An 11461-nucleotide genomic window follows, 5' to 3' on the forward strand; every position below is an offset into this window, starting at 1 on the left:
GGAAACACACCCCAGCACGTACAAGAACGTTCTCAAAGGCAGTGCTCGCGTGACATGGGAAAGCCCGTGGAGAGACCCACTGGGGAGAACTCGTGCACAGAGGAAAGCCACACAGCAAGGGCTCCCCGTGCCCGGAGCCGAGAGCGCTCGGGCCTGGTAGGGGCGGGAAGACCCTCTGCTCTCTGGCCCCAGCTGTGCTTGCTGTGACGCCTCCCCGAGCTGCACGCCTGGGGCCCAGGCGCTCTTCCCTACGCACGCACACACACACAAAGGGTTTCGACAGACAAGTTTCGTAGGAAGGAGACAGTTATCCTCAGTGACCTGACCTCCGGCGGGCCCTGGGAGGCTGCCCAGAGCAAGGGCGATCCTGGCGTCCGCAGGTGGGCCGAGGGGGCTCCTGCTGCAGGGGGGGATAGGCAGGCCCCCAGAGAATAGAGTTCCCGTGGGAGGTCAGACATGTCGAGGCCAGCTGACCCAGACGGCAGGTGGGCCAGGGGGCCGGGCGGCACGGCATCAGGCGTTACTGCCCCGCCCACAGGCCCGAAAACCAGGAGGCTCATCATCACTTACCCCTCACAGCAGCAGGGGTGGGGGGCCTGGGCCTCTGTGCCCCGTCCCCAGGCCCAAACTAAACGGCCCACTACGTGGACCCCGGCAGCTGCGTGTGGGGACGTCCCCAGGGGCACAGGACACGGGCTGGAGGGGAACGTGCTACAGCGGATGAAGCCCACGCCACACTCAGGCCGCGGCCCGAGACGTCTCTCTCCCCACACAGAAGCACACCCACGGCGCGGGCCACCAGCCGGTGCTGCTGCTTTATCAGCTCCCATCGGCTGTTGCTCGTGGCCTGGGACCAACCCGACAGCCCCTTCCCAGCAGGCTGACCACACAGGCTGAGCGTCCACAGCGTCCTTCCTTCCCGGAAAGCAAGAAACCTCACTCACGCGCCTCACACACCAGCTTCAGACGCCGGCAGAGTGTCCGTCTGGAAAGCACTTTATTCTCCCCGGCCTCAATGCAACCCCCTTCCCGTTTTAGTACATATTTACTCCAGACCAGAGAACTTTCAATTACCAATGAGTATGATAATTCAATTTCCTAACTACTAGATTCGTAAACTCAAAAAAATTCTTTCCTCCCAAACACCACGTATCCTAAGGCCAGCCAAACGTGAGGCAGTGGGGAGACGTGTCTCCCAATTCTCTCTCTGAAAGAGCAGGTCCCACTTCGATCTCAGGCCACAGAAAGGGTCCAGCCTCCGCGGTGTGAACGGAATGCTGCACACCGACCCATCCCTGGCCCCAAGGACGCCTCCTCGGGCAGAAGATACCTATAGAAGGAAAAGCGAAGCCACGGGGAAAACAGGCCACCAGCTCCCCCTGGTGGAGGCCGCAGGGCTCGCGGCACGGTCACTTTCCACAGAGTTCCAGCACCTTCTTCACCATGGCCCCGATCCCGTCGTGGATGTGGTGAAGCTCCGTCTCGCACATGAAGGCCGGGGTCGTGACCACCTTGTTTTTCTGGTCCACGTGAGCTTCGTGCACGGAAGTTATGGGAAAACGTCACCCAGCAAGGACTAGAGGAGTGCAGGCGCGAAGCGTCCACTGCGGCCCCTGCCCCCGCCCCCCTTCTCAAGGCGGCTCGCGGCGGGGCTTCCTCCCGCTGCAGTCTCTGCCCACGGGGCCCCGTTCCGTACCACCTGCACTCGGGACTGGGGGATGCAGTCCTCCCAACCTCAGCCAGCAGAGTGCTGGCTTCACAGGATGCCTCAGGGCAGCCCAGCCCACGGGACCCAGACGCACCCACAGACCTGGGCTGCACGCACACGAGCGCCAGCCTGGGCCCCACAGCAACCCTGGAGTGGGCGAAAGCAGCTCTGTTCTTCCGATCAAGAAACTAAACCAGAGCGCTCGTCCACGGCAAGGGGCAACCCAACCCGGGACCCCCCTCTACACAAGCTGCGCTCCTGTCCTGGTCACCCAGACCCCAGACAATGACAGGCCTGGCCCTGCCGGCCACTCCGCGCAGGAGGGAGAGGGAACCCTTCGCCCGAAACTGTGCACGAGAAGAGAAAGGCACCTTCGAGACAGACACCCAGAGGGTCCTGGTGTTGTCTCCCGCACCCTCCGCGCCTCACCTCTGGCCCACGTGGAGAGTCTGGGTCCAGCTGTGGACCCAGAACGTGGTCAGCCGGTGGCCCGAGGCTCTGAGCGCACGGCACTTGGGCACCTGCAGGACGATCAGGGGCCAACAAGGCCACTGGGGATGGCTACCCACCACACCGCCCAGGGCTTCCAGCCTAGCCACCCCCGCCCCGTACTTCTTCCCTCTGTAGCTTCCCCCCACCCTGGGGCGCGTGCTCCTCCCCTCCCGCCAGAAACTCGTCCCCATCGAGCCTGAAGCCGTCCACTCGCCGGACCAGGCAGCCCAGCAGAGCTCCAGGCCTGGGGTGTGCTACACACAGCAAGCGTCCCCGGGGCCAACTTGGAAACGGCCTGGGGACCGGGGCGTCATGGCACTGGGTGCCAGGCCCGTCACACACCTGCTCGCAGAGGCCCCCAACAGCGCAGTCCTAGTTCAAGAGGCTGCCTGTCCGGGCAGTCGCCAAGGGTCAGAGGAGGGGTCCCCAGCACCACACGCCACTGCCACGCTGGCTGCCGGAAAGGATATGGTCACTCCCTTCGCACAGTGCTTGGCGCCCAGGGCCTTGATGGCTTCCGCAGTCCCTGCGTAGGGCCACTTGCCGCCTTCTTCCTGCTCGTGGCCCACGGTGACCTCGACCCCACGGAGCACTCTGGCCGCCAGGACGGGAGCAATGCAGCACAGGCTGGAAAGCGAGGGACAGGGTCGGCACGGGGGTCGGCTCAGGGGAGCACGGGTGGCCGCCGGGCCCGGGGCGCAGCAGGGAATACTGAAGGAACGGAATTGACCTTGAGGATGAGCACAGACGGTAGCCGCCGAGCCCACGGAGTGAGGAGTGGGCCTCAGCTCACTCCCCGCATGTGCTGCAGGCTCTGGGCGCCCGGGGGTCAGGCCTGGCCACGGAGCAGGGGGCCAGCGGGCACCGGGCCACCCACCGTGCTGTGCGCAGAGAAGGGCTCGGATGGCAACAGGGCACTTAGGCCCGAGTTTCGGGGTGGCTTTCCACACAGCAAGAGCTAACCCCAGGGCCCGGACTTCTCTGGAGAGAGTGCAAGAGCGGTCTCATGGGACCCGTGGGTGTGCCGGGCACCACAGGAGCGAAGGGCCCCCTCCCAGGAGAGCACCAAGCCCCACGACACCCACACGGGCCATTCCCAAGGCGCCTGAGCCTCGCGGTTCGCTCCTGGGCGTGCGTGCGGGGCCGTGTGGCCGGCGCTTGCCCTCGGGGCTCCTACGAGGCTCTGCTCCCGCCAGCAGGCCCTGCTGACCGGCAGCATCAGACCCTGCGCCGGGGCCCCGCCCGCGGCAGGCGGTACGTGCTGGGCACACGGCTGCAGCCGGGCCGCCCTGCCCTCCCCCAGTCGCACGCACGCTGCCAGCAGCCCGCTGCCCCGGCTCATCTCCAGCACGCCTGCCTGCTTCTCCCGCGCCCGCCGGAACGGCTCTGCGGCCACGCTGCTCCACGAGCCGTGAGAAAACAATGTCAGGACACACTTACATCCTTTTTCAAACTTCACAACACCCAAAACAACGTGCTTGGAAACCCGTGGGAGCAAACCTCCCTCCGCCAAGTAGGTAAAAAGTGATCGGACCCGGCGTCTCTGAAGTGCCCCACATCACAAGCCCGCAGACACCTGGCAGCCGGCACGGGACGCACGCGAACGGCGCCGCGGCCATCGGCCCTGCTCTCGGGCCGCAGACGGGGAGGCCCGAGCTCAGGGGACACACGAGCACGGCAGCAGTCACCAGACCCCTCGCTCCCACCTGTGCTTCCAACACCGGGTCCTCCTTGACGCCCGCCCACATAATGGGTGCTGCTCCAGGGCCAGCGTCCGGCGAGGGGAGGCCGGTGGCGGCGCCGTGACCGCTCCCCGGGCAGCGCGGCGTCTTCCGAGCAGACGTGCTCCCAGCCCGTGGGGCCGAGGCCGGCGCCTTCCGCGAGGAGGGGGCTCCCGCACAGTGACTGCGCACGAGCGCTGGTGAGTGACCTTCGCAGGGACCGTCCTAACACGACCCTGCTCACACAGCCGTCGGGAGGCTGGCGTGCTCCCACGTCCGCACCCCACTGTCTCCGGTGCGTGGAGCAGAGCAGAGCTCCCGAGGGGGCTTCTCGAACCAGCAGGCCCAAGCCGAGCCATCTGCACGCCGCAGTGCATTCACGTGGACGAGCAACCCACGCGTTAGTGCGGGAGCGGGGACAACCGCTGGGAGGTCGGTGCAGGCCGCGGGTGACGAGCTCGGGCCTGGTGAGTGGAGGCCGTGCCGCTGAGTCTGGGCGCACAGCGGGCTCGCCGCCCTCGGAGGGCAGCGGCAACGGCCTGAGGGCCACCGGGCACCAGCCCAGCCCGAGCGAGGACGGGCAGGCAGACGCCAGGCGAGGGGAAGGGGTGCTGGAAAAGGCTGGGGTCAGGGGAGGACTGACCGGGGAGCCTTCTGGAAGCTCTCCTTCCTCTTAAGTCACCAGGACAAATTGCCGTGACCACACAGAGTTTTCCAAGCCGGAGGCACCTGTGATGGCGCGTGAAGCCCGAGTGAAAACAGCCTTGAGCCCACGCGGCCCCCCCCGCCCCAACATACCCAATGGGCTTGCCGGCCTTGTGGAACTCCTTCAGGACCCGCTCCACGTCCTCATGGACTTTGCAGTCTTTCCCGTCGACGGCGAACGTGCTCCTACCACGAGAAGAGGCGTCCTCAGATCTCACAGCTGGGGGTCTATGTGCCCGGGGAGCCTCCAACCCCACCCTGGACACGCACCCATCGCTCCACTAACTCCCCGGCACCTGAGACCTGCAGTTACTGTGCATGTGCGTGGTTTTTCACTTAATTATATATACAATTTTTTCTACTTTTTAAAACAGAAAGAAGCAAGCACAGCAGAAAAAGGGGCAGCGGAGAGGGGAGGTGGGGAAGCCGATCCCCGAGCGAACCAAAGCCGGCAGGTGTGCGGGCAGTGGGCCACACCCAAGGGGTCATCAGAGGTCTGCTCCATAAGCTAAGGGACAGCAAGACACGCCACGGGCCTAAAAGCCGTGACAGGTAATCCACGGAGGAGGAAATGATGCAGTTAGAGACACCGCTTCCCTCAGCACAGCGAGGACAGCTCAGCGGTCTGGACGGCCTCCCCTCCCACCGGCTACGCGCCGGCACCTCCCTGGGAGGCAACCCCAAAGTACACATGCTTTATGCAGAGCCCCGCTCTGGCCCTCTGCTCTGGGCACGTGTGGACGCCTCCGTCCTGGGCCGACTACTGCAGTGTCGCGGGCAAAGGCCTGGGAGACACGTGGGCACCACGCAACTCTGCCAACCTGCGGCGGTCTCAGGGTGTGCCGCACGGCCAAACCCTCTCGATGCAAGTCAACTATATCCCCCAAAAGCTGTCAGGCCAAAAGTGAGAACTGGAAACCACCACTGCCCATCAGAGCTGGGTCGTCTACCCAACGGGATCTGCGTGTGCAGCCGTGAGGTGGTTAATGGGCCACCAACAAGCCACACCATTTGTGAAAAACACAAAATACAGAACGATAAGCTTAACGGGCCTCCATCTGGTTAGACTTCTCTTTTTTTAAAAAAAAGATTTATCTCACAAGAGCAAGAACGCGCACAGAGGGGAGGGACAGAGGGAGAGGGAGAGAGAGAATCTCAAGCAGACTCCCAGTGAGCACGGAGCCCGACGTGGAGCTCCATCTCACGACCCTGAGATCACAACCTGAGCTGAAATCAAGAGATGGACACTCAACCAACTGCACCAGTCAGACGCCCTGGCTAGATATTTAATACAACCACACGGGAATCTCTTGGGAAGCACATGTGAAAGGGGGAAACAGTGCAGGGACAAGCCTGAGGCCCCAGACAGGAGAGAGCGAGTTCCCACTGGGAGCTTGTCCCCAGCGAACTCGCCTGCCGTCCCTTGCTGCGTGCACACGGCACGACCAATAGCCACAGTAGCCTCGGCTAAGGAGACCAATCACAGCGAGCCGGCCTGTCTTCTGGAAAGGTCGGGAGGAATGGGGCAAGCGACCATAAGCCACAGCTTCCCCCAAGGAAGACTGAGCTCACAGAAACGAGCGCTGATCACCAAGGCGACCACTCCCTCGAATGCAAAGACCCGCCAACAACCCGGCACCCCTCCTAGCTGTGCTTCCACGCCAACCGCGCGTGGGTGGTCATCTGTGCCACGGACACAGCCCAGCAGATCCCTGAAGTGCCCTCCCCCCAGGGGAAGTAAGTGCTCACGGTCAGAGACAAGGCTTATCTTCCCGAGGAAGAGAGCCTGGTCCTGGCAGCATCGAGCCCAGCCAACAGAGGCCATTCTCTGCCATCCGCTGCCAAGGGGCGCGGGAAGGAGGCAGTGACAAGGGAAGCTCGCCCGACAGGCTGGTTCTTGCAAGACAAAGTGGACGTGAGGGGAAGGCAGGGCTCCCAGCAGGATGAAGGAGTATGGGAACCGCTTCCAGGGCCTGGGGACATGGGGTTGGGATCTGGACAAAGCCGTTCAGATGTCCGCAGGCCGAGGGGAGCCACGAGGTGTCAGAACACGTTAGGGAGCCTGCCCTGCCCCACTTCTGGGTGCAGGGCACCCAGACACAGCCAGCCAGGACGCTGTTGCAGGGGAACAGCACCCATCAACTAACCCAAACGGGGGTGGGGGGCAGTGAGCACAAGGGTCCAAGGCGTCTGGCTCAAACCCTGCCCCACCCCACGCCCGACACACAAGGAGTCCACAGGGAGGCAGAGTTGACGGACGACGGTCCAGGTTAGGGGAAGCAGCTCTGACCATCGAAGGGACATTCTGCTGCGAGTCTTGGGCAGGCAGCTGGCCACACAGGCCAGTAAGGGCGAACGTCCATGGTCCAGATACAGACGAAACTCCTGGGAGGTGAGAGAGGGGTGCCGGGGCAGGAGGGGAGACTCCACGAAGGAGCAGCTGGAAAGAGGGCCTGGCCAGTTCCCACGATGCTCACAGAGAACTCGAGAGCGGGGAGGAGAAGAGGGAGAACAGGAGCCCATCCCAGGAGGCAGTGGTGAGCAGAGACCTTCGAGGACACCCAGACAGCACAGCAAGGAAACCCAAGGGGTACGCGCTGGCCGAGGCTGTGCGGTGAGGGTGCAGGCGGCACCCGGCACCCACTTGATCTGGGAGGGGAGGGGCGGGAGCAGGGAGGCGGAGGGCTGGGGCTGGCTGCCTGAGCTCGCAGCCAGCCACTCCGTCAGGGGCCCCTGGGCATGGGCCAGAGCAGCGGGCTCATCCGAGAAAAAGGAAAACGCTCCACTTGGAGCCCAATCTGCTGATCTGCTGGGTTTCCATCGAAACCCACCCAGTCCAGGCTGTTACTCCACTAGGGTCCACGTCTGAACCCCAAAGCGTGGGGCACAGCTGCTTCCTGTCTTCCCAAGCCAGCTACGGTGAAGCCGCCTCAGAAGGGATGTGCCGGGCTGGTGAGGCCCGCGCAGATGATTTCTATGAGGGGGGCAGAAACAAGAGGCAGAGAAATGAGAACAGAAAGAGGACCTGAAACCCAAAGGACGTCACGCCGGTGGGGTGACAGCTTGAGGTCCAGCTACCATGGCAACGACCCAGAGAACAAAACAAGGAAGGACTCCCTTCCTCCGGTCGGGGCCAGCCTCCACACGGCCCACCAGAAAAGCGGTTTCCCTGCTGCAAGGCCCACGAAGAGGCAGTGTCCGCGAGAAACACGTGCGGACACGCGGGTCCTGATGTGACAAGACCGCCAGCACAGCGGTGAGATGAGTGGAAGCCCACGGCCCCCCAAGAGTGGCCGGTACCGAGAGCACTCAGCAAGAAGTGAGACAAAAATCCAGGTCTTGCTTAAGTTCCACCTGAGCCCCATCCCACAGCGGTGTCCTGTCACAGCGCAGCTCCGTGCAGCCTCTGGGACCCCAGGCCCCCGTCCCCGTCTCCCGCTACAGGTGAAAAGCAGAGACCCCAGAGCTCCAGCACGCACAAGTTTTTGGCAGCTCCGAAGCCTCCGGGGAAAATGGCAGCATCATGATTGGCTGCGCTGAGCCTGGCCAGGTCGGTGATCTTCCCGCGCGCGATCCTCGCGGACTCCGTCAGGACGTTCCTGGGAGAGGACACAGAGAGGCCTGAGGACCGCGTCAGCGTGCAGAGAGCAGAGCGGGGCGCACGGAGGCCACCGCACGAGCAGAACACACGTCCTCCGCCCCAGGGAAGGCACGGGCACGTGCGCTGAAGGTCGGGGCCCAGGAAAGACGGTCTAGCCCCTCGCATCTGCAGCACTTAGTCCTGGGCACTGACGAAAGACAGGACGGGGGTGGGAAGGTCCAGGTACCGCACGGGGGGAGGGAGGCAACCCGGGGTCAACCACAGCTGGCACTACCTCGTCCAGGCTGCGTGGCCCGGGGCCCGGGCAGGAAGACAAAGCCCGGGCCAGCGGAGGCCCTGCAGCTCCCAGGAGACAGAGCTCTCCCTGGCTGGACCCTGCGGCCGGAGCAAGACGGGAGGGGCGAGAGTGTGCCAAGACTGCATGTGCCTCAGGGAGAGAAACGCTCAGAGAGATCCAGAGAGATCGGGGCCCAAGCAGGGGCAGGAGGCAGCAGTCCCAGCCGAGCCGCCCAGCAGGTGGTCACGAAACACAGGCAGGACGACTTGTGGTAGGCATTAGAAGGCAACAAGAACATCAGAACAGCCCGGAATGCAGCCAGATCCGCAGTCAGGACAACGCAACCAAGCACACAGGTTCTCAGGGAGCTTCTAGCAGGCACTGGTCCACACTCCAGGGCGAGAGGGGCAGGACCCAACCTGGTTTCGCTCTCAGAAGGCTGCCCCTTGGCGTGGTCAACCACGTGCATCTGAGGGATGTCAGGAGCAAAGATCTGGACCTCGGCCCCGCCACGACTCAGGTGAACCAGCACCCTGCACGGAAGAAAATCAGACAGGCTGAGACCTACCCAACCCGGCGCTACCACCTCGCTTCTGTGAGCAGGACTTCTGCAGAGTGCCCCCCATCCACCCCTTAGGTACGTTACCATCACATCAGCTTTACAGAAAGCTGCGGTTGGCTTGCCAGTGACCCAAACATCCACAATCCAGATTCGCTGTCACTGAACTAGCCTGCAGAGCCCAGCTGGTCCCCAAGCTCCCTTTACAAACTGGGGTGCAGGGAACAGGTGACTTGACTGGTCACAGCCTGGACGTCTAAGTTCCCAGGCTGCTTCGTGGTGCTCTTCTTCCCATAGGCCAATCAGTGCAGGGCTGGAGGATCTGAGTCGGGCTTTGGTCAGGACAGGAGGTTCAAGTCCTGCTCTGTCCCACCTTTCCCGTCACAGCCAGAGGGCCGGGGGAGAGATGTGCAGGTCTCCCCAAGGGCTGCTCTGTGCCAGGCACACGTCCACATCTGTTCTAGAGCCGGGGCTCTCACCGTCCCCCTTCAGAGGCGGCGGCGTGAGGGGCATGAGCGGGTAGGACCAGCACCACCCTGGCACTCAGGCTTTGCTCCTCGTAACCTGCAGGGCTCTCCACACGTGGTCCGTGCCCATGCTGTCCGCCCGCCACCCCGTGCCTCTGCGTTCTCGTGCCCCCGCCCCGAGCCCCCATCTGGAAGCTCTCCTGGCCCTCTCCCGCCCACGAGCTCGGCACACTCCAAAGTCCGCTGCATGCCCAGTGCCCGTGCTGGCACCCGAGGGAAGCCGCAGGCTAGGGAGGGGCCTCGGGCCCCTCTGGACACCCTGCAGCCCTGCACTTGGGAGGGGCATGCTCCCCAACCAAGCGCTGACTCGCCCTCCAACCTACTCCAGACAGGACAACACTACCACCCCTGCTCACACAAACCTGTCTTAATAAAATACAAAAACAGTACAAACGACTTAGCAACAACTGACAGGCCACATGGAAAAACCTGTCTACAGCCCGGGGCGGCTCAGCGCCTTAAAATCACACTGGAGCCACGAATGAGAATGTGGACGCCTGCCCGGGACTTCAGAGTGAGCAGGCGGGCGTTAACAGAGCACCAGACGGGCTCAGCGGTTATCTCTGGGGGACAAGGCCGCGGAAGGTACTTAGCCGCACACAAGTGACCCCAGTGCTCCCCGCTCGCTCGCTTCTGCCCGTCTAATCAAAGGGTCTCCCAACGGCTGGGGAAAAGCAAACGGTCCTTCACGGCTTACGCGGAGGCCTCGTGGAGCTCGGTCCCATCGTAGACTCCGCAACCAGACAGCACCTGCAGGGGAGCGGGGGCCAAGGGGGGTCCGGCTGGGGCAGCTGGCCGGGGCCGGGGGCGGAGAAGGGCGCTGGCCTCGGAGGGTTGGCGGGGAGCAGGCTCTGACCTTGGGCAGGGGTGGGGCTGGGGGTGAACGGACCAGCCCGGGCGCAGGGCTGGGGGCACGGGGACCCGACCTGGCGGCGGGGGTGACTTGAGCTCGCCCTCGGGCGGGGTGGTTAGGGTGGTGAGGGTGGTAGGGGGCCGGCCTGGGGGAGGGCAGGGGCCCGACCTCGGCGGCAGCCCCGCCCCAGGCGTCCACTTACTAGCGCGACCCTGGCCCCCGGGCGCGGCGCGGACCGGTGGAGGGGCGCGCGTGGGCTGCACGCATGAAGCGGCGCGAACGCGGAGGACGCCAGTGGCCTGGACGCCACCAGGGCCCTGACCGCCGCCATGACTGCGCGGGGACAGCGGGCCGCAGGGTCACGCGGTCACAGAGCCCCGCGCGGAACCAGCGGGCTCCGCGCCTGCGCAGTCGGCCTGGCCGCAGTTCCGGCGAACCCGCCGGTGGGCGGGGCCGCGCCTGCGCAAGTCGCCCGCCCCCTCCCCCCCCGACGCGCTCTGCTCTCCGCTGGCGGCGCGCGCTGCCCCATGCGCAGCCGGCCTTCCTGAACTAAGTCACTGCTGACGGGGGACGGGAGGGTTCCTTCAGGCACTAGCTGGGGTTCCTCCGCTGAAAACCTCCAGGTGTTACCCAGGAGTCAGTTCGCGGGAGACGACTGCATAAATTATTATACTCTCCTTTAACCTATCAATTTTCAAACTCAACAGCTGGTCCAGATCATTTAAATGGTCCCCGTTGGAGGCCACTGGGGAACTGCAGACACACTGGGCAGTTCAACGCAAGGCTGTCCCTGTCACTGATATTGAAACTGTTCCTTTTTTTTTTTTAAAGATTTTATTTGTTTATTTGAGAGAGAGAATGAGAGACAGAGAGCATGAGAAGGAGGAAGGTCAGAGGGAGAAGCAGACCCCCCGCCGAGCAGGGAGCCCGATGCGGGACTCGATCCCGGGACTCCAGGATCATGACCTGAGCCGAAGGCAGTCGCTTAACCGACTGAGCCACCCAGGCGCCCGAAACT

General features: G+C 63.8%; 1 protein-coding gene across 2 annotated transcripts; it reads right to left on the reverse strand.

Annotated features, from left to right (window-relative positions):
• Positions 1 to 980: 980 nt before the first annotated feature.
• On the reverse strand, positions 981 to 10843 carry GATD3 (glutamine amidotransferase class 1 domain containing 3). Of its 2 annotated transcripts, XM_045902370.3 has the most exons (7): positions 10646 to 10843; positions 10288 to 10340; positions 8924 to 9037; positions 8106 to 8225; positions 4720 to 4812; positions 2671 to 2827; positions 981 to 1538 (listed from the first exon to the last, which is right to left on the reverse strand). In XM_045902370.3, the coding sequence occupies exons 1-7, from the start codon at positions 10772 to 10774 to the stop codon at positions 1410 to 1412; spliced, it is 795 nt and encodes a 264-aa protein (XP_045758326.1). In that variant the 5' UTR covers positions 10775 to 10843; the 3' UTR covers positions 981 to 1409. The 2 variants fall into 2 exon arrangements, with proteins under 2 accessions (XP_045758326.1, XP_054360046.1); XM_054504071.2 differs by lacking the exon at positions 8106 to 8225.
• Between the last annotated feature and the right edge of the window lie 618 nt (positions 10844 to 11461).

Source organism: Mirounga angustirostris, unplaced genomic scaffold, assembly GCF_029215605.1.
Source record: "Mirounga angustirostris isolate CCGP_5_RB_7025 unplaced genomic scaffold, mMirAng1.0.hap1 SCAF_1, whole genome shotgun sequence".
NCBI classification, from domain to species: Eukaryota; Metazoa; Chordata; class Mammalia; order Carnivora; family Phocidae; genus Mirounga; species Mirounga angustirostris.